The 23,597-nt window shown below is 41.0% G+C and overlaps 1 protein-coding gene across 1 annotated transcript in view; it reads left to right on the top strand.

Moving 5' to 3' along the window:
• LOC129376369 (hippocalcin-like protein 1) overlaps positions 1 to 22,751 on the top strand; it is a 40,283-nt gene extending 17,532 nt beyond the window's left edge. Inside the window, 5 exon segments of the mRNA XM_055055992.1 lie at positions 10,530 to 10,704; positions 14,214 to 14,388; positions 14,391 to 14,494; positions 18,031 to 18,136; positions 19,349 to 22,751. Coding sequence (XP_054911967.1) covers positions 10,609 to 10,704; positions 14,214 to 14,388; positions 14,391 to 14,494; positions 18,031 to 18,136; positions 19,349 to 19,446 — 579 coding nt within the window. The 5' untranslated portion in view covers positions 10,530 to 10,608 and the 3' untranslated portion in view covers positions 19,447 to 22,751.
• Positions 22,752 to 23,597: the final 846 nt, after the last annotated feature.

The raw sequence follows: 23,597 nt of genomic DNA, 5'->3' as shown, positions 1-23,597 counted from the left end.
TCAATCAATCAACTTTATGTGAACAGCACATTTCAACACCATGGCAGTTAAACGTGCTTAAATTGTAAAAACATTTTTAAAAAATCAAACGCATCGTATTGTCAGCCGCTGCGAAAATCAATAATGGACATTACATTTTGTCAAGAGCCATTGTGAAAATCATCAATCATCAAATTGATAATGTTGATTAATGGTCCAGAAACTATTTAAGGCAGCACTAAGCAGTGAGGGTTTTTTTAACGTCTTGAGTTAAAATCAGTGTTTCAGCAATTTTGCAGTTTTCTAGAAGTCTGTTCCAGATTTGTGCTGCATAGAAGCTGAATGCTGCTTCTCCATGTTTGCATCTGGTTCTGGGGACCAGAACCAGAACCAGAAGACCTGAGGGGTCTGAAGGTTAATACAACAACAGCAGATCTTTAACGTATTGTGGTAATAAGCTGTCATTTATAAACTAGTAGCAGCATTTTAATGTCTATTCTCTGAGCTCCAGGGAGCCAGGCTAGGGACTTTAAATCTGATGTTCTCTTTCTTCCTGGTTTTAGCGAGAAGGCCCGCAGCAGCGTTCTGGATCAGCTGCAGCTGAAGGATTGATTTGTTAGGCAGGCCCGTGAAGACGCTGCTGCAGTAATGAATGTGACTAAAGATAAACGCATGGATGCGTTTCTCTGAATCTCGCTGGAACATTGGTCAGCTGGTCCTGGACACGTTAGAAGGCCGACTTTGGAACTGTCTTTATGTGACTCACGGTTCAGGTCCGAGTCCATCACTATACCCAGACTTCAGGTCTGTTTTCCTGGTTTCTCGCTATAACTCTGGATCATTCTCTTTTAGCTCTAAAGATAGGAGCCTGTCTCCCATTGATCCCACATGTGCTCTGCGTCGTTGCAGCTTTTCTTGAATTGCTTTGTACTGGGGCAAGATCTGTTGTCAAATGACATAATTAAGTCTATTTCATATTGTCAGGTTGATTCTGTTCTAGCCAAGGCCTGGCTGATAAAACTGGACAAAAGCCATGTGCTTTGGGTATTTATTCTTTTACAATAAACGAAATTACACTCGCCCTCTGTATTTACTCAGATTACTTTTGCCTGACGTTGAATTATTTTTGATAATCTGAAATATTCAGTTATTTTTTCTTTCTAGTCTGCCACTCAAACTTCAAAACTGGAATTTAACAAGCAAGACTAACGAGGTTTCGAGGATGCCGTTTGTCCTTTCATTGCCCACAGCAAACAGTTTCATTGCTCATTGGGTGTGAAAAGAGCAAATCAGACCAGAGACGCTTTCTGTTGAGTTCAGTTTTTTTTTTTTAATTACAAAAGTTTTTATTCCTTCACATTTATTCCTTTTCCATTTTTATGGCAAAATGGACAAAAAGCCAGCAGTTCTGACAGCTTTAACATCCCAGAAACAGGAACGAAAAAGCTGACGGGTTTCAGCAGTAAAACACTTTGGCTTTTTTTATTAAAGTAAAAAACCCAAACAAAACAGCTGACTGGTATTTGTTCTCCATCAAGTCGTGTCTCGTTTACAGAAGAGTCTCTGGCTAAAAAAAAAAATGTCCTAATTGTGTCACAGTGAATGCAGATTCTATTTCGATGGGAAATCAAAGTTTAAAAGGCACTGTCGTCTTTTTTTTTTTTTTGTCTCTAATTATTTGCACAGCTTCTTTAAAAGAGACTGATTATTCAGACTCCCTCAGCTAGTTGGTGTCGACAACAAAGTACATGGGTATTTTTAATTAAGCATCATAATAAGTCCAATGATTTTAATAGTTTGTGCAGAGACAGACATTTAAAAGATTATAATCTAACCCAAGATTTCAAACATTCCGACCACTGAAGGGTTAATCTCTCGTTATTTTTTGTGGCGACTGTCTCCAAATAAAGTTAAAGACTTTTTATATCTTTTTTTTCTATTATCTTTTTATTTATTACCGAAAGTACACCGTTTTGGATCAGCCTTATTGCTCTTTGTCATCTTATTAGACAGAGTTTTTTTTTAAATAATAATAATAATTGATTCTAGTTTTTGGGAAATTGCTGCAGCTGAAATTACGTGCATGTCTGTTTTTATTCAGATTCTCTTCCTACAAATTTCCAAATCAAACAGAATTTATTTCTCATTTTAATCACACGTCTATGATGTAATTATTCTGAAGCACTATGGTCAGATGAGATTGCTGTACATGCATTTGGTTTGATTAGATACTTGAAGCAGAGCCCTCAGCTTAAATAGTTGAAAGCAACAACCAGGGGAGGACAAGTATTTGCCTCCCAAAAATTTTTTTTTTAAATTGTCAATCTAATTTTTATTCTGGACAAAAATGTCCTGCAGAAACTGAAAAGAACAATTTAACGCACATTTACAGATCATGATCTCAGGATGAAAATCCTGCGTTCGAATCCCAGATTGTGGTTTGTCTGCATGGGGTTAGCATGTTCTCTCTGGGTTCTCTGTCACTATCCAGAAACATGACCGTTACCTTAATTAGCCTCTCAGAAATGCCCTGAGGTATGAGCGTGTGTGTGCCTGGCTGTTTGTCCTGTGTGTTTCTGTATTGCCCCTGGCGACCCGTCTCTTGTCCAAAGGCAGCTGGAGATGTCCACCGGTCGGTTGTCTGGGGCTGCTTTACGATTCGTCATAATTGACTGAATCACAAACTCTGCTCTGTGTGACAGTCGTCCAGGAAAAGGTCTGGCTTTAAGCTCAAACACAATTGGATCACAGAGCAGGGCAGGAGCTGCGTTTCCATCACAAAGAACACAATTGCAGGATTTCCATTAAGAAACGCAATTAAAATCCATTTACTTACACCTTTATCCCCTTGGGGTCAGGAGGGGTGCTGGTGCCTATAGACAGCTGTCAACAGGCGAGAGGCGGGGTACACCGTAACCCTCCATCGCAGGCGATTAAAATCCCATGTGAATAAATTTGTTCATGGGATAAGTACATGTGAGATGACCTCACTATTTCTGAAAGCTATGCGCTGTGTTTGAAACCACTACGACTGCTGTAACCCACAGAACAGTTATGACATCTAAGTGGTTTCTGCTGACATATTAAGCCACTGCCCTACAAGACATTATAAAATATGCAGCACCATGATCTCCCAACTACTTCCTGTTGTCTTCTTCACAGTCTGCGCAAGTGGAAACATCCGGTTGTTGATCACGTGACTTGTGTGAAACAAAAAAAAAAAAGTACCCATAGCAGCTCTGCAGAAAAGAAAAGAAAAAAAAAACACCTCATCTTAGCGTCCAAACTCTTGAACTTTAGAAATTGGGAGGTTTCCATGAAGTAAATTTACTTACAAAATATAAAAATTATGATCTACTTTTCATTGAAGGTAAATGTAGAAAAATCGGCATCTGGCGCCGTGCAGCGACCTGCCGTGTGGACTGTTAAGTCTGTTTGCTCCAGCCCCAATGCTTTCTCTTTCACGAAGGCTTCTTTGTGTGGCGCGGTGGGTGAGAGTGTAACGGAACAAAGCGGAGGAAGATTTAATCTAACTGCAGGGGTGGCCGAAACAAGCGTATCAGCGAGCCGCAGAACGGGGCCAGATACGCAGGAGAGGACCTGAAAAGGTCACGAAATCTTCAACAAATCCTCTCCGAGTGCACTCAGAGTGAGACAAGGCAGACAACCAGCAGCCGTCCGTTCTGTCCCGCTTGACGGGGACAATCAGCAGGTCATCAGGAAGCTAAGACGGGAACAAAAGCAAATCTTTATCCCCCCTCCCCCCCAAAAAAATGACAGGAAACTGTGAGGGAGAGAGAGATGGGGGTGGAAGAATAAAGAAATGGAAATAAATAGGGATAAAACTCATGAACTGCCCCTTCGTCTCAGGTGGGCTCTCAAAACACCGGCCTTATAGAGCGAAGGGAGACAACAGGTTGAAAACACTCAAAAAAAAAATGGATCGATAGCTCCTGCTAATTTGCTTGGATGAGTGCTTGCTGCTGTGCTCCAGCCATGCGTACCGCTTCCAGACCTCCCACTGCTGTCCGTCTTTTCTCCGGCTGTTGAAAGGTGTCTCACAGCGCCGGCTGCATGGACAACCCTGGCAAAACTCAACGTAAGAAGAGTCCAGACAATTTCTCTCTGTCCACCTTGCGATAAATGTCTCTTCTTAAGGTTCTTATATCTATCTCAGGATGTTACACTCTCATACAGTTACCAATAGCTTTGCAGACAAATACTAAACGCTAACCCTGTGGTTAGCATAATATATTTACGACCAGAAACCATTTGGAGCAAGTTTTCACTCACCCAGAGGTTAAACACTCCAAAACAATAAAGTAGACTCTGCGTCCGCAGACAGTATTATCACCGTTTCTCTTTAGCTTAGCTCTTCCAGCCTCCTTCTGGCACAGCAAACTAGCATCCCAACCCCGCAGGCTAAACTGACCTTTCACCTGCCTCACTTAGGTCCCGCCCTCACAAATATAATCGCACAATCAGTTTCTTCTTCTTTCCTTTTTTTTATGGCGGTTGGCAAATAACCTATAGGTGCAATACCGCCACCTTCCAGATTGGAGTATGGATCAGACGTTTAATTAACCCTAACCTTAACCCCCTAACCTTACCCTAACCCTAAGCCCCTAGCCCTGTTATCGCCCCATAATACCTGTTCTTAGAAAACTAAAAATACTGCTCAAAAGTACATCCCCATTTGATCTCTGAAACAATTCTCTAATATCCACTTTATTTTTATTCCTACTTAAATCTCTAAGTAACACTCTCTTTCCTCAACATACTTATTCAGTATGAATATTTTAGAGAGCCACACTTATTTTCTTTGAATATGTAGATAATATCCAATTAGTAGTTTAAGGGGATTTTTTTTTTAAACTCAAAGCTACTCATATCAAAATAAAATCACTTGATTTAAACAGTTCCTCAACTGAAATAAATTATTATTATTATTCAAAAGTTCACACTGCTTGTTTTAGATGACTGCAAACAACAGATTTATTAAAAAGAATATTTGGTTGTACGTTGTAGCTTTCTTTCTTCAAGATATTACAACCTAAGCTGGAATGATGCTTCACCGCAGACTTTTTTCTTCTTCTTTTTAAAAAAATTAAAAACCTGATATTGGCCCAGCCACAGTCACCCACTCCTTCGACAATGGCGGTGCCTCGCTCTCCACAGTTAGTCAATATGCTTAATGTTATTCTATTTCACAGCGCGGCCCAGAGAAATGACTCCAGCTGAATGTGGGAGGATTTCACTCAGTGGCCTGAGTGACTTTCAATGAAACCTGCTCCAGTCCTCCTTAAGGAGCAGCTTACGCGGCTCCACCAACTAAATTACTTTCCGTGTCCACTGTCGGGCTTTGGGCGTCTCTGGAGGTTTCCCTGGCAATAAAGTGGCTTCATCCAAAAAAATAAAATAAAATGAAATCTAATTATAAAGTTGGCAAAAAAGTACCACAGCGACTTGAAGCGAGGGTAAAAAAAAGTAAACAGGTAAAGTTTTTTTTTAAGTCAACATGTTAAGATTTACTATTACTTGTCATGTCAGTTATCCTAATTGGTGAAATGTAAAACTAAGTAATTACATGCAATTATTTAACCTAAGTCTTTGAAGAGATGTGAACAGAACTTTTTGGGGCTTTTTTTTCTTGCCATTCTGGCATGAAAGCCCGACTCGTGGCCCACGACTGAAAAGGTAAACGGACTGAGTTTATGCAGCTCTTTCCTGGTCGTACCGGCCACATTCACCCAGCTGCACGCACATATTTATATGCCGCTTCCCAGACTGGGAATTAGCGCATGAGGTCAAGTGCCTTGCCCATGAGCACATCGACATGTGACGGAAGAAAGCTGGACTCAAACCCACAAGCTTCGGGTTGCAAGACTTTTAGATTGTTTTTTTTATTTATCTCTTCTTACTTTTATTAACTTTTTTATTTTATAATTTTTTTCTCCGCTCATGGCTCATATTTTCGATAGTAGGCAGAGAGGAAGGAGGGCAAGGAGACGGGGGAAGACATGCGGCAAAGGTCGCTGGGACCGGGAGTCGAACCCACGACGTCCGCGTCGAGGACTGAGGCCTCCAAACGTGGGCTGTGCTAACCCCCTGGGCCACCACAGCACACCCTACTTTTTAATAATTATTTCATTCATTTATCACAAATACTTCTGATGTCTTCTGATTTTAATAGGCAATGAGTTCTTTGGTAGAAAATTGGACGAACAAGTTATATATAGAATATAATTTACTTTATTGATCAAAGGGAATCAATAAATGTAACATTTAACAAACAACTTATTTGTTAAATATTAGCAAATACAACTATAACTACTGTAACCAATATAAAATTTAATTTATTAATTCATTAACTCGATGTCTATAATATATTACCTTATCATCTCAGTGGTTCACATGATTTTTTTTCTTGCGTGAAACCTTGTCAGTTTTGTTCATTTTTCACTCGCTATGCTACCTGGCTTAAGAAGCGACGCGGCTTCATAAATCCAACAGGCAGCCAATCAGAAAGATGAGCATGGCGACTGACATTTCAATAAGTTACTTCAACTTGGGTTGTACTATTGTGATTGGAAAACAGATTGGATTGTCTTTAGAAAATGGAATTTAAATTTTTTAATAAAAAAAAAAAACATTTGTTCACATTTCTGAGGCTCCATCAGCGCTGTGAAGAGAAATATCCTTTCATTTTACTATTGTCTTCAGTCTATTACTATTACAGTCTATCAGTCTATTACAGTACTATTGTCTTCAATCTCTGGTGGAAATGACTTACTCCCCACCTTTACTGTCCTCACCCGTTCCACATCCGTCCCTGCGTCTGGCTCCTCCCCTCTTTTCCGTCTCGTTCTCCTTTTTTTCTCCTCTGCATGAGAATCGTAAGCCGAGGTCGCCGACCTGCTAAGCAGCAGCAGTGGTACGCCGTGACAGATGTTCGCCTAGTCTACTTTTGGGTCGACTTGCAGCAGGACGGAACACCGACAACAGGGCACTCAGACAGGGAAAGATGGATTAATGTTTTATGCCGCAGGATGCTGCTGTGATTCCCAGACTCAATTCTTCCAGAGGTCAAAGCTAGTTTAAGAAAGATTAAAGAAAAAAAAAACAATATCAAAACAGGGAGGTAGCGGCGAGTTTATTGAAAAGGTCGCTGTGTTTGAACAGGATTTTGTTGTACAGTTACTCCTGGCAGTCTGCCCGTTTCTTTTACACTCTTACACTGTTTCTTTTCGTTTGAGTTCCATTAAATCTGTTACAGGGGTTTTGGAGAGAGAGAGTCTATTTAACGTGGGAAAAGAATGACATGGACAAGAGACGCAAACAAAAGGCGATTTTAGACATAAAGTTTGAAGAAGTGTGTTGAATGAGCTAGTGGCTTGAAAGGGGAAGTTCATGGTACCTTCATCTTAAAAAACATTAAACCCCATGATAGTCCTGATTAAAAATATTTAAGATGTTTTCAATTAACGATTTGCTGATTAGTTGATCTATCTCTAAGCATTACCTTGTGCAAGTCTTCATACTTGATTTTTCTCTATGAAAGCTTGATTGCTATGTTGTGTTATCCTGGTTTACATCGATCAGTTGGCACATTAGCGAGGCTAACTCCATGGTCACTTGACGTTTTTATTGATTCTCCAACCTGACATGCTAAAACGTCTATTTAAACTGAACATTTCAGAATAAGTACAGTGACACATTTTTACAGTTTCTTAAAGAGGCAATATGTGACTTTTATAAACAGTATATATATATATATATATATATATATATTATATATATATATATATATATATATATATATATATATATATATATATATACTTGGCATATTTCTTAAAACTCTCACTATGTTGTCACAGTACAATATGAGACAGACTGTGAAAACATCAACTTCTTCTACTTCCTTTCTGTGGTCCTGTTGCCATCAACAGAAGTACACATCTTGTTCAGAAACAACCAATCAGAGCCAGAAGGAGGGTCTTAGTGATGTCAATCGATCTTGCGTATGTGCTGCTAAATGTGCCTATGGTGGAGGATTTCACTCTAGCCTATCTACTGTCTGCTAGTAACAAAAACGTTGAATAGGTCAAAGAAGTTATATTGTGAATAAAGTCATCTGGTTTCCATATAATCTTGTCACTAGCCGCATTTTCATTACAAATGTGCACAAAACCTTGTCCATACCATGCTAATGTTGAAAAAACACATTTGCAACTATTTTGCAACTGTGGTCTTTCTGTTAACTAAGACACACAATTAAAATCACATGTGAATAAATTTGTTCAGAAATTGGCATTACATTCTGTTCATCTGTAGGTTGCACCAGTGATTAGACTAGACCAAAATCTCTTGAGTGCTGTTTCTAAAACCTACTTGTTTCCAAGCCGTTAAGAATTAATGCAGTTAGAGACGTTGGATCCAACAGTTGCTGACAGTTCTGCCTGCAACAGCCTAGAAACAGGCTGCTGGCAGTCCTGTCAGTGCACCTGATTTTAACTGTAATGCCTCCGGGACGAGCCATTTAATATGAGTCTAATTTTATTAGCTGAGCGAAGAGGTGAGGGATGTGTGGGTTTTGTCTTTTTGTGCGCATGAAGCGCTCGCCAGGCATCAGTAAATACTGTTGCCGCCCACACTGCAGCCCTTATGTGTTACTCATGCTCTTTGACTCTTCTTCCAACATCCAGGGACCCTGTGCAGCCTGGAGACGTCTGGAATAATTTCCACTGGTTCAAACGTGTGGAGGAAAATCAGAGCAGACTTTTTTTACTACAATTTATTTCCTATCTGTCCATCCATCATCCAACTGTCCATCCATCAACCATCCATCCATTCATCCATCCATCTATCCATCCGTCCATCCATCATCCAACTGTCCATCCATCCATCCATCCATTCATCCATCAACCATCCATCCATCCACCCATCAACCATCCATCCATCCATCCATCAACCATCCATCCATCCATCCATCCATCCATTAACTATTCATCTATCCATCAACCATCCATCCATCCATCCATTCATACATCAACCATCCATCCATTCATCCATCAACCATCCATTCATCCATCCATCCATCAACCATCCATCCATCCATCCATCCATCCATCCATCAACCATCCATCCATCCATTAACTATTCATCCAACCATCCATCCATCCATCCATTAACTATTCATCCATCCATCAACCATCCATCCATCCATCCATTCATACATCAACCATCCATCCATTCATCCATCAACCATCCATTCATCCATCCATCCATCAACCATCCATCCATCCATCCATCCATCCATCCATCAACCATCCATCCATCCATTAACTATTCATCCATCCATCAACCATCCATCCATCCATTCATCCATCAACCATCCATTCATCCATCCATCAACCATCCATCCATCCATTAACTATTCATCCATCCATCAACCATCCATCAACCATCCATCCATCCATCCATCCATCCATCCATCCATCCATCCATCCATCCATCCATCCATCCATCCATCCATCCATCCATCCATCCATCCATCCATCCATCCATCCATCCATCTCCACTCTGGTTTTCACGCCTCATTTAAATCCTGTCCTGTTAGCAGTTAGCACTAAGCTCACAGAGAATTTATGGTGTTTGCACATCTATTGTTCTCAAGTAGAAAACTTGATGTGCATTTTGAGAAATTGTCACATGGAAAAGTGTAAAAGGTCAACATAAAAAAAAAACCTGAATAAGTTTCTGTTCTAACTCTTTTACAGATTCAACCAAAACAACTTGATATGGGTTCGTAAGATATCCCTCATTGCACTCTGATTAAAATGAACCCACAACTGCATTTGCAAGAAAATTGCATCTGAAATTTTCACTCCGTCATCATGAGAGAAAAAAACCAAAACAAAGACAGCAAAAAACAAAAAGGCATTATGTTTAGCGGTGTCGTTGCATAATTAAATCACTGAAATCGCATTTTGTCCGACAGGTTGTGCTGAGATAAGGATTAAGAGACGTGAACACAGCAGCGCTCGCGGCAGACAGCTGATTTTCCAAACTCAGCTGGCCGGATAAGTCCTGTCCAAATGTGATCAGAGGGCTTGTGCCTGACGTCAGTGGCTGCAGGATTATTTAATGTTTTGTGCCGGCTGGGCAGTGCTTCAACACTTGCTGACTTGCATAATATCGTGTGTCAGGGAGGATTGGGACATTTTCCTGTCATAAGGCTTGCTTTGATTTCATTACAGTAGAAAGAACGGCAGTGTTTTGATTCGTGACTGTGCTTTGATGGAACAGAAATACATATTTTCTTCCATCCTTAATATGCAAGAGTCTATTTTTAAACCCCCTGCGGTCTCAAGTGCTGGGTTTCATTTGACCCCACGAGTCAGGTAGCCGTGACCCCACGTACCCTTTTACCCCCGCCACTGTGTTAAGTTCACTGCGCTTGTTTACTCATTTATCACACAAATCTTTTCGTCTGTTCCCCACGTCTGCGAATCCTGACCTCCTGTTTTCCCACCTCTGCCCAGCAGGTGTGGAACAACGGCCTGGCTTCTGCGACAAGACAGCGTTGTCGTCAAGTGAAAGGACAACAAAAACTGTCCCGTTGCCATGGGGAAACAGAACAGCAAGCTGCGGCCCGAGATGCTGCAGGACCTCCGGGAGAACACGGAGTTCTCCGACCACGAGCTGCAGGAGTGGTACAAGGTACGCACGGCCACGGCACTGGGTCACCAGCTGGTAGCTGCTGCAGTTTTGGTTTAGTTTTCTGTTCTGTATTTAGATATTTTCCCTTTTTTCTAAGCAATCATAACCAGTTTTCATGTCCCCGCTGAAGAAATCATCACCCGCCATATTATGATGGTACCACCACCACGTGTACCATCTAAACCACAGTAGACATGTACAAACCTCCCATTTTCTACCTGAGAGTTTAAAATCATGGTGGAGATGTCTTGTAGAGTGAGTGCATTATGTACGTAAGCTTTAAGTCAGGGTAGTTGTCCTTAGGTTCAATTCCCCATCTTGGGACCTTTGTTACTTGTCTCCTCCCCTTCTATCTCTTTCCTGTTTGATTATTAGCAATAAAGACCACTAGTGCCACAATATCTTCAAATAATAGTAATTGCAAAGATGCTTGCAATGAAATTATGCATGATAGTGATGTTTGAAGTATCCTAGTCGTCTTGGAGACTTAAAAGTCTCTTTCACTGAACGTTTGAGTCTTAGCTCTGTTGTATTTGGAATTTCCGCATAGGGAAGCAGGTTTACCTAAACGGATTTTCCTTTTTGTTCTTGTCTTACTGTCACATTTACCTTCTTTTACAGCACTATTCAAGCAAAGCTGTGTTTTTGATGATGGCTCTTTAGATCCTGGTTTCTGTAGCGAACATGAGTTCCACACACGGTTTAAAACATGAGTTATACACCAGAAGACCTGCCGGTGTTTATGAACGCAGCCCCAAAATGCTGCTTATAGACTCAGCTTAAAATAGTGATTGTGAGTGCAGCTTCAAGCAGTGCTCTGACCTACATTTACCATGTAGCAGGATAAAAGAAGTTAGTCCAGCACTAAAGCTCTAAAGATGATTGTTTTGTTTTTTTTCTTTGAAATGCCTAAATTTTGTAAACCTAAAAGGTTTAAAAGTGACACTCCCAAAATTGGAAGCGGTTATTGGTCCCCTTATGCTCATGTCCAGCCCCTGATGAAAGTAGTTCTTTCTTTGAGCTGGAGTCTTTTCAGTGCTGGAACCCAAGTCTTTACTGGTGAAGAAGGGAAACAATCAGTTTTCACTAGTACTGCAACTGATTTGATGGAAAAGCCCAGTATTGCATTATTTTGTGATAAATACCCCCACTCTGTTCAAAACTCGTTAGTCACCCTCCAGAGCCTGGTTTCCGTTTTCTCTTTCCAGGATCTCCGGAGCGGGAGCGAGCGCTGCTCAAAACGAATGAATCAAGTTTGAATTAGACTCTAATTTCTGTCATCTAAAATCCAAAGCCACTATTCTTCTCTCACTTGGTCAGCTCTATTCATAGTGAGGAGGGTGGGGAAACAGTACAAATGATAAAGGCTTGGCAGGAAACCAAGTGATTTCGGTCTTTTAAAAAGTAAATTGTATGGAAAGTACAGAAACTGAACGGACCTGGTAACAAATTATACATGGTTGAAGAGGCAGTGAGTATGCTACAGGGAGTATGCCCGGATGGCCTTGTTTTTTCTGAAGAGCCATGTTTCATCAGCGATCTGGCAGCAGCCTTGACTTATTTGTCTCTGTCAGTGGCAGAGCAGCATCGTCTAGATTTACCCTTGGAATGACCAAGTCCAAGTCTAGCCAGGTTGATCGCATCAGTCATCTCCTTTTATCCACACATTAGATTTCCCTTTCAAACATTATTTCAGGGCCCCATCATATGATATACAAAAATATATCAACATTTGAATGTTATTAGATGGACGTCATCATCAAGTTATAGCAAAGTAGAAATCAGTTAAACGTCCTCAGAAGCCCCTTCTCCAGTGTCTAGTCTCAGTACAGCCAGGTCAGTTTTTGCCAAGTTGGCTAAAACCATTCGTAGGGTATATCTTACTATTTGCGCGTCAATATGGGCAGGTACATGGGTGGGAATGTGGGAACGTGAGCGCACAGGATTTCTGGTCCAATGGTCGTTTGCTTCATCTTGCCGATTCCAGTTGACGCTGTTTGGACTCTTCCATCATAATTGATGAAGAGGGCTCGGGTCTCGAGGTTTGCTCGTGGAATTATCGGTGTGTAGCTTCCTATATCACTAACTGCTATGGTCTCATTGCAGATTGAATATGGTGTTTGAGCTGTTGTTGTTGTTCGAGGAGTTTGCAAGTTATCACCTTCGCCCATCAATCGACCCTTCGCCAGTTAATGAATGCAGTTCGCTTCCAAACAAATCGGTCGCACGCAATACCCGGCTTGTACAAGCTCTGAGGTGGTTCCGACAGTTCGAGACGGAACCGTGCAGGATCCGCAATTGAATCTAGTAGAGACTGACTGGGGAAGAACTGGTTAAAGCCATGCCTGTAGAGAAGGGGCTATTGACACCTGCAGGATCATTAGATTGGTTTGTTTGTTTTGTCGTCTGAAAGGAGGTTATAATGGAGTAATCTTTAGTGTCGATGGGTGGGTAATGGTAACCTTGAGCAAAACTAACTTGCTCCTTTGGTATCATAGTGCTGGTTTGAATAGCTGTTAGCTAGCAGCTATTCTGATTATTTCTACCAGGTGAGCTCTAGAAGGTCCAGAAGTAAAAACAGCCATTTGGGTCATTTCTTGGGGGTTTCTTCAAACATTTAGTGGTCTGCTTTCAGAGTGAACTTGTCAGACTAAGGAATGTTGGCAGTTGTTTTGAAATTCTTGTAGACCTCTTGAAATCCCTTACAAGACTCATGAGCTGCTATAGTCATCTTTCTGCAGGCCTCAGACAGCTCTTTGGGTTTGAGTCCCTGTCCGTTGACCTTTGCCGCGCGTCTTCCCCTCTCTCACAACCTATTTTCCTGTCTGAGCACTACCTTAAGAAAATAATAATAAATAAAACCCTTGCTACTAAATACCACTCTGTCAAAAGATGTTAGAGAAACCAGCTTTTTTTTTACATTGGCCGCTTATTCAACAGGATGCTGAGGAACTCTTGACTTTTCTGAAACAGTGTCCAGGTCGTATTCTTTTGGAGGGGAAGCTCATGGGCTGTAAATCGGAGCCTGTGTCCGGATAGCCCGGGCAAACACTGGTGTTCTTTTACGACCCAAAAAAATTTCCTAGACACGGGGCAATAAAAAAGATGGATTAACTGCACTTCCACAGGAACTCTGAGCCTTCACGCGAAATCATTTCTGTTACGAAGTCCAGGACCTAATTCCTGGCTTCAAAATTGAGACGGGTTCGTCACCTCTTTGGTTCTACCTTCAAGGTCTGTTAAAAGAACATCTCTGACAAAACCTAAGACTGATGGGATTTTTACTTCCCTTTGCTTCCACAGCATAATCAGGCTTTATTAAATGTGTCTTCTTCTTTGAAAAAAGATAGAGCTTTTGCCCTCAGACAAAGCTTCTTTCCAACAGATCTACTGCAGTCCGATCACATTTCATAAAATTGTTACAGTTGTTTTGAGTTCTTGTTTAAACTTAGAATTTTATCTGTTAAAAGTACCAAAGTCAAAATAAATTGTTAATCTCTTTATTCCAGGGTTTCTTGAAGGATTGCCCCAGCGGAACATTGAATGTGGAGGAGTTCAAAAAGATCTATGCCAATTTCTTTCCCTACGGAGATGCCTCCAAGTTCGCCGAGCACGTCTTCCGGACTTTCGACACCAACGGCGACGGGACGATAGACTTCCGGGAATTCATCATCGCCTTGAGCGTCACGTCACGGGGAAGCTGGAGCAGAAGCTGAAATGGGCTTTCAGCATGTACGACCTGGATGGAAACGGATACATCAGCCGTGAGGAGATGCTGGAGATTGTTCAGGTGCGCAAAGTTTTGAACCAGGAGCGATTCATGCTTCATGCACTGAGCTGTCAGCTGTGGGATAGTCCCACAGTTGTGCCATCAGAAAATTTCAAGGCACTTTTTTTTCCTTAGTAATTATCAAACTTAAATAATTACTTTTTTAAAATTTTATTTTATTTTTTACTTTTTTACATTTGGTGTTCACTTTTGGTAAATAATATGAGCTTCCAAGCAAAGACCACTGTAATGTCTGAGATCCTGTTCACAAAACACTGATTATTTTTACAGATATTTTTTGCTATTTTCTGTCATTTTTCTCAAAATATGCATTTTGAAAAAAAACAATACAGTTGAAACCAGACATTTACAAAAAGATATAAGATTTTATCTATATATATTCAAAAACAAATTGTGGTGTTTTTTTTCTGTTTTGGGTCAAATTACAAAAATTATTTCTATCAGTCAGAATAATAACCAAGAGTTTTTTTCAAACATACTTCAACTCTGTAAGGTGGATCGAAACCCATTAGCTGTCATACGAAAACACTTAAATGATAGTTAAACACTTAAAACCTTTTGGGTCTCCTCCCACTAGCTTTTCATTTCCTGGAAGTTGCTGGAATTGTAGCATACTCTTCCAGATATCCATTTGTGTGTCCCTAATGGTGCCTATGTCCAGTGAACGTTTCCATTGCCGGCCAACACATAGACAGACAGGACAAACAACCATGCATGCATTTACTCACACCTCATACCTAGGGAGAATTTAGAGAGACTAATTAACCTGACAGTCATGTTTTTGGACTGTGGGAGGAAGACGGAATACCCGAAGAGAACCTAGGCATGCACAGGGAGAACATGCAAGTCCGCAGGTTGGGAATCAAACCCTTCTAGCTGGAAGGAAACAATGTTACCAACTGCACCACTGTGCAGCCCTCCTCTGGACTTAGTTGGTGAAGTCAAGTCATGTTTCCGGGGAACACCTTTTCAGTTCTGCTACCAAATGAGATTTGACATCTGTGCTTGGTGACCCCCTCTCCAAAACACTGACTTTATTGCTATTAATCCAGTGTCTCAATAATATCGCACTATGGTTTCACTTATTGTTCGTTGAGAACACCTATTTGTACCCAAGTTTTTACTTTCAGGTTGAAGCTTCGAAATCTTGCTTCAATATTTCCACGATACCAGCACCAGTCTCTCCTGCAGCTGAATACTAACCCAAAATGATGCTGTCACAGTTGGGGTGATCTTAGTTTTGCAAATCTTTGCAATAAATCCAGTTTTCTAACTGGTCGCGGTAGCTTTAATTTCTTTAAACCTTCATATTGAAGTACTTCATTGGAAAGGGGAAACAGAGTGCTTGTTACAGAAACCTTCAGGTAGACCATGAAGCACCATGGCTCCTCATTGAGGCAACGCGGTGAGGATCACTGCTGTGTGCAAGTCTGTGTGGCTGTTTTATGGTTCTCTTGGATTAGCAAGTTAAATTTAACCAGCGTTTATCCCCGAGTGTGCAGAATAGAGGGATTATCCCTGAGCTCATAGAGGTTATGTTATACATAGAGGAGAGAAGAGGGGCCATTGTGTAATTGTCTGCCAGCAGAAGGAGAAAATGCTCCCATAAATCTGTTTGACTGCTCATTATCGGGCTAACTTTACACATCCTAACCTGACAGTGTGGTCAACTGAAATATCCAAAGAAATATGAACTAAACAATATTACAATATTAAAGAAATGTTTTTGTTTTTTTCAAGACTCTTTTCTACACAAAAGCCAAGCAGTATTGTTACGACCATGACTGGATGCTTACAGTTTATTACTTGACAGCGTCAATCAGATCCTGATGGCGGGAAACTCATTTCTGACGACTCTGTCATGAGTCGTGGCAAGAATAAATCCCTGCTATAATCCCAAATTGTGAGACAGCGAGGAATTTATTAGGATAATTATTGGTCACATTTTGGGAGCAGTCCTGCCGTGATTGATTAGGGTTAGGGTTTAGGGTTTGGGTTAGTATTGTAGCCAAGACTACGTAACCTGAGAACAAGTGAAAATGAAGACCAGAATGTATCGAGACAGACCCTAAACCAAGAGCTGTATGGGCGGAGACCAAGTCGACACCAAGACTCACATTACATGACACAATAAAATATGAAATATGATCAAAATTATTCTCATTCATCTGACTCATCCCATAAAAACAACTAGATATTAAACACTCAGAGTCAAAATAGCCGCAGCCATTTTTGCTGTGTCGGGAGCTGGACACAGCTAACATGAGCTAATGTTGATGTAACTCATAATTATGCTTCATGTGGCCAGTCTCATCATTGTTTGTCATGAGAAAAAAATCAACTTAAGACCAAGTTGTCACCACATTCCTTGTCTCCTCAATCTCTCAAAGTTAACAACCCTTGATATGCTATATTAGGTGACGTTAGCTTGCGCACCAAGCTAGGTGTCAAGCAGCTGACAAGAAACAAAAACTAGTTCCATACAACATTCAGAATAGGCTGCATGCAAGTACCTAACTTAATCTGTTTAGCTGATACATTGACAAATTTCTTGGGTAAAGAATTTTAGCTGGTTACTAATATAGCTAATATAGCTAGCTTTGCTAACATTTAGACATTACTTACCTTTCTGGAGACAACGAAACTTTGACGTAGTCCCCAATGTTTCTGAATACTGCAGTATTTTGAAGTAGCTGCATGCTTTCTTCTCGATGTTGTTTTACAAATATATTCTTCATCATTTATGTAGCTGAATTGTGTTATACTGGAGGTGTGGCAGACATCTTCTCTCGCCCCCAGACAAACCACCAAACACTCTCTTTCGAGCAAAAGCTAATGGGAAAGCACCAAACCCATTGAATGTTGTGGTTGCGCAACATATTTATCAAAGTGCGGCAAATGCGGCAAACACCCTACATATTCCAGGCGCGGCGACATTTTTCACTTTTTCATTTTTCTCTTTGGAAATAAAAAAATATGTTTTCTTCCTCGCTGAAAACTCTGCGAGATGTGATCGACGGTCGGTTTCAAGCTCCCCACCCTCCCAGAGGTGGAGAATTAATGGCAACGTAAACTGATTTCTAAATGCTTTTGCGAGCCCGGCTCATACTCTGGGCTTTTATGCTTCCGTACCGTACAGAAGTTAATTTAATGCCAACAGGGGACGGGAAGGCGCTCGTATCGGTCAACAGATAAAGCTGTATCAGATCAATACTCTAGAGCTCTGCTGGTAACCCGCCCCCCAGCCATTTCACAGACGCAGACGTACTCTTCATACTCGCACATATGATTCATGTAATCCTCCTGGTATGATGGCACAAGCATTCTCCTGATTGCTGCCGAGGCCCCGGGAGTTACAAATGTTGTTGCAAGCGTGTAGCAGTCAGAGGAGGTTTATTAGCACCCAGAGATCCGCAGTGACCCTGTTTTTCATCTCTGTTGGGCCTCGGCTAAGTAATGGCTCCCCTGCTGGTTCCAATTCACTCCGTTTTCTCCTCTCTTGCCACCCGCCCGTCTTTCTTCTCCTCCACTCCCAGGCCATCTACAAGATGGTGTCATCCGTCATGAAGATGCCAGAGGACGAGTCCACGCCAGAGAAGAGGACGGATAAGATCTTCAGACAAATGGACCTCAATAACGACGGTGAGGCGGGGGGACGGGCACCGGGGCTGGACCCAGAGATGAATGATGAGGAAAGAGGGAGGTTTTTTTTTTCATTTGGTTTGTCAAATTAGCTCATTTCATTTAGAGCATGAACTTGTGCAGCAGCGTGGATTTTCGATTTTGGTCCACTATAATAAGCTAATTATTAGAACAGATAAAGACTCAGCAAATTAAGAGAAAAAGGTGAAAAACTTTTTTTTTTCACCTTTTAGCTTTTTATCAAAAAGGACAAGTTTATTTCAAAGAAGGTAAAACTCATATCAAACAAAAAAATAGAAGAATTTATTATGACCAAATATTTATTCTAGTCTTCTTTTTCCATCATAAACAGTGGACAGTACTGTGAGGTCCTCGGGTTATTGCAGATAGAAAAAAGGAGTAAGTTACCACCAACAAAATCTGACATTTCTTTCTTTAAAAAACCCCGTAGAGATCTGTGTCTGATTTTGAAAAGTCGCAATTTTGCTTGAAAAAAACGGGGAAATTTCCAAACTGGAAATCGTTGACATTTAAGATTCTGAAATTTCCACAAATTTTTTTCCTGACAAATTTTTGACTTTCCAAACTCAGAAATGTACCTGCAATGGAAAAATTACAGATGGAAAAACATTAACGAGGATTTTCTTTAGAAGTTAATGATCTGAGACATTTCTCACATTCTGCTTTTATACATAGTAGCTGCTGTACTGCCGGGAAATAAACTGTAAATCCTCTGCTGATTTTGTAAGTTTCCTCACTTTTGAAGCAAAGAGCAGTGTCTAATTTCCATGGTGGTTTCGACATAGTGAAAATAAAACAATCTTGCTTTTTTTGACTCTTGATTGGCTCTCAATCTGGGCCGTCTCCCATTCACTGGGATTCCTCCAACAGAGATCAGCAAACAGAAGGACACGCTGTGAACAGTGATGTCGGTTTTCAGCATCGTTTTAGAATTGTAGTCCGCCTGCGGTTTTTGCAAAGACATTGGATGGAGTGAACGAAGCCGTTCGGTCCGTTTTGGTCATGCGTCTGATTAGCTTCATGACATTAAACTGGCGTCTTACAGATGTCATGGACAAGCGTTAGCGATTGGGTTAAATTCAACCCTCAGCAGATCAGATCTTTTTTTTATTATTATTATTGTAAATTATACATAATAGCAGTATCAAGATCCTGGGAAAAGATGTCTTTCTGTTTCTCTTCTGTTTGCAGGCAAATTGTCCCTGGAGGAGTTCATCAAAGGTGCCAAAAGCGACCCCTCCATTGTCCGGCTACTTCAGTGCGACCCCAGCTCCGCCTCCCAGTTCTGAAGCCCCTCCCCCACATCCTGCTGCGAGCTTGTTTTTAACCCCACCGCCCTCTTCTCTATTTCTGTTGCTGAAATCAATGCATGACGATTCACATCTCTCATCTCTGTTTAATTCTTGTCCAGCGGAGAGGCTGAGGAGAGAGTAGGAATTTCATTTTGCTTTTGGATTTTTTTAGAGGGGTGGGGGTGAAGAGACATGCTTACACACGTAACGGTGTCGGGGTCCAGCTGGCGCCCGCCGGAGCCCCCGGCTGTCTGCATCCGGATCAGGATGAGAACGGAGGGAGAGAGAGAAAGAGAGAGAGAGGCTCTGGAGTTCACCTCCGATGCGCATGTATATTATCATGTACATAACTGTATGTCAATGTGTATCATAAGATGGATTCAGTTTGTCTTCACTCACTGTGTGGCACATACGACAAAAGGCAGTATTATGTAGCTTCCTGTTCCGATCTCAGTGGGAGTCGTTGGGATTTTATCGCTGTATGATCTTTCGCTGTGAAAAAGAAGGCCTAAGATCCCTTTTGATTTTGATCTTTTATTATTATTTTTTTTGTGAATGTCGACTGGTGTTTTTTTTAATTACTGTTTTACTTCCCACCCCCCTTTCATTTGTACATATGTTTTTCCTTTATTCATGTGGTTTTATTTATTCATTTTTACTCTCAATGTGCTTTTACTTTGACATGTTTGAGATGACTGTGTTCCAGTTTACAGCGGCTGAGAGGGTGATCGGCGAACAATTCTTTTTCTAAAATGGATTTTTGGTCAAAATGAAGGATATTAATTCCCAGTGAACTAAGAGGATCTCATGATGCATCCGATCAACAGCACCAGTAGCACATATCGTTGTTTTACCGCCATGTATTCACAGAGCACGGCTGTGCTGTCAATCTGAATGCGTGTGTGTGTGTGTGTGTGAATTCTGACTGTGTGCTTGAGGCTTACTTTTACAGTATTACCTTGTTGTGTTGTTTCTTATTAATACAGTATCTTGCAAGAAAAAAAATATTCGCACCCCTTTGAAGCTTTTCACATTTTCTCATGTTACAACCCCAAAAAAATGTCATGAATTTTGTTGGTGTTTTACGTGATGCACCAATCCATAATTTGGAGATGATTCAAAAAAATAAATAAATAAGCGTGACACTTATGTATAAGCTAAAAACGTATGTTTTTTTGTGGGGCTTCTCTAGTCTTGCTGGCTGGATTCCTCCAGAGTTACTTCTCTTGATCGATGCTCTTCTTTGAGCCGTCAGTTTCGGTGGATGGTGATGTGTCAGTAGAACTACGTGGCCTGGTACTCGAGCTGAGTGGGGAACATTTGTTCCATTTTCAGCTGGTTCTGTTTGCTTTCACACTGCACCGTCAAAGGAACCAGACGCTTTGAAAAACTTGTTCACCTCCTCGCCTGAGGTGGCGCTGCACGAAGAATCACTTGCGGAAACACACAAAAACTCGAGGTGAGCGATACTGCCTTTTTTAGCATTGTCAGACTTCTGATTGTAAGAACATTTTTGTAGTTTTTTATTTGAATTAGTTTCCTAAAGGCTGTGGCAGGATTTGGGCGAGTTTTTTTTTATTATTATTATTTGTACGAAACAAATGGCAAAAAACTGTCATTTGACAGCAAATTGAAACAAAACCTGATTTGAGGTAAAGTTGAGAAACTGCAATACTTGCCACGCTAGTATCAATGTGACACAGGTGTCAATATTATCAATATTTTTAATAAATTCCCCCCACCTAACAAAATCCTGCGAGCGCAACATTAGAGAATGTAAACAAAACTAGTGTAGCATCTGATTTAAGTGGTTGTAAAATTTCGCTTTGGTTGTTGGTAAAAGACCAGAGGCCATTTCTCCTGCTAACATTTGACTCTTGCGCTTGCTTAAGTTGTATTCACCCAGGATGCTACAATCTGCTTCCTGCTGTTGTAGTGGCCTCTGGTTTGCTTGCCGTTCACATATCCATTCGAACCGCACCAGAGTTCGCTTCAACCAAATCGATGTCCAGGTTTTTAGACGGAGCGGAGTTCGATTGCCCATTCACCCCGCCTGAATCAAACCAGACGATACAGGCAAAAGGCGTAGAGTTCGATTTAAACCGACGATAAGACGGTGACGATGGCAGGACAATGTCGCCGTCCGACGGTTTTCTCCCACAACGTTTCTCTTGATCTGTTGCGTAAAATCCCAATAAAGTACGTCGCACTTTGTGGTTGTAATGTGTCAAAATCTTTACAAGAAAAATTTTGATGAGGTACGAACAATTTTGCAAGTTACTGTAAGTATGTTAGAAATCTTTAATATTGAGCAGTAAACTTAAGATAGTTGTAACCTGTTACTATTAATGCATGATCCCACAAGCAAGACACGGGCGACTTTCACAACCACAGTTTTCGCAGAGCGATACCTTTTCGGAGCTCTGCAGCTCTCTCAAAAATGAGTAGGCTATTCCTCTGAGCCGGGCAGCAGCCCCCACTGCCCTCCGCTCCCTCCATCCAATTTGTGTTTTTCTCTTTTTTTCCTCTGGCAGACAGAGAACTCACTAAGGGCTTGTTCATCACTCTTATGCTGAGCGCTTTTCCGAGCGCCCAGATTGGTCTGCTTGCACGAAAAGGCTCGTTTCAGGAGGAAAAGGATGCTGTACGCTTGTCCTCGTCTGGGGATTTCAAGGGTGATTCAGTTTTCATTGGCACTTTGAAGTCCATGTTTAGGGCACCTTATTGGCAGCAAGAAAGAAAAAAAACACCTCAAAATGGGGGTTGTTAAACGTTTTCACAAGACATCGGTGCCAGAGCCACTCTGAAACGCCTCACATGTCCAGACTACTGTTGCCCTCTCAATGCAAAGAATGTATTTTATTCTGTCAAATCAATTTACCTTTAATGTTTTAGTTTTAGCCGATATCTAATTGATCGCCACCGCGTCCAACTACTCCGACACGGATCTAAACAAACATAAAGTCAGCTTGTACCAAATGTTTTGAACAGCAACTGCCTATCCAGCAGCATCTCTGCTTTGGGGATCCTTAAGTATCACTGCCTTCTGCTGGTAGGATAAGAAACAACAGTCAGAAATTCCTGACCCACTACAGTTCATTTCTTTTTTTTTTTTGAGTTTCTATTATCACTGCCTATCTTATAACAAACTGGTATCATGTCTTGAAGAAAATAAAATAAGCCCCTCCTCCTCTTTTATCCTTCCCTTATTCCTGCACTACTTTTCTGTTGCATGAAAACCTCGTATGAGGATGCAATGTTTGTTCTGTTGAACTTGGCATTAAAAGGATATCAAAACATAACCCGTGTGTTTTGAAGCAGCATGTGTCGACCGCGTCCTCTCTACCGCACGTCGTCGTCGTCGTCATTCCACGTTTCAAAAATTATTATAAGGGCTTCATTAAGACACACCAGACAGGTTTAACATAGCAACTGGCAGCTTCTTCTTCTTCTTTTTTTTACGCGTTTGGAGGCTAACCAGTCGTACCTGTCAGGTCACTGGCATACAGAGAAAACAATATTCACACTGTAAACACATGCGAGGTGTACCTGAATAGACAAAGATTTATTTAAATAAGAAATATACATCAAACACTTTCTGTATTGCCTGTAACAGAATTTGACTTTCACCGTAAAAATATTCAGTTACTTCAATCTCACGCAGTCGGTGAAAAACAAATTTTCCTAGCATTTAAAGGTTGAATGAACTCACAGATTAGGAATGTAGCGCTTCAATACTTGTTTGTAAACTCATATGTTGGGAGAGTGGGGGGTGAATAATTCATAATTTGGGAAAAATAAAAGCTGTTCACGTTACACTCGATAAGGCGGTAAAACAACAGGTGAGTTAGCCAAACAGGAGAACACCGCTAATTGAAACATTTATGCTTGTGGCAACAGTAGTAAAATTTTAGAAATCACTCAAATGTTCAAAAGTATCCAGTCAAGCTAAACCAAGTTGAGTCCAGCTCAGCTATCATACGTCAAGTATCAAAAATAAACACAATACGTCACTAGATAATGCTTCTGTGGCACCAACAAAAAAAAAAAGAAAAGAAAAAGAAACTTATAACTTGGCTGGTCGTAACACATGGACACACTCCACAAGTTAAAACAAAGTCATTTTACTCAAGGTGGTAAGAACAAAG

This window comes from Poeciliopsis prolifica, unplaced genomic scaffold (assembly GCF_027474105.1).
Source record: "Poeciliopsis prolifica strain line A6 unplaced genomic scaffold, Auburn_PproV2 SCAFFOLD043, whole genome shotgun sequence".
NCBI classification, from domain to species: domain Eukaryota; kingdom Metazoa; phylum Chordata; class Actinopteri; order Cyprinodontiformes; family Poeciliidae; genus Poeciliopsis; species Poeciliopsis prolifica.
The sequence above is the reverse complement of the archived record's forward strand: the minus strand, read 5'-3'. Positions and strand labels throughout refer to the sequence as shown.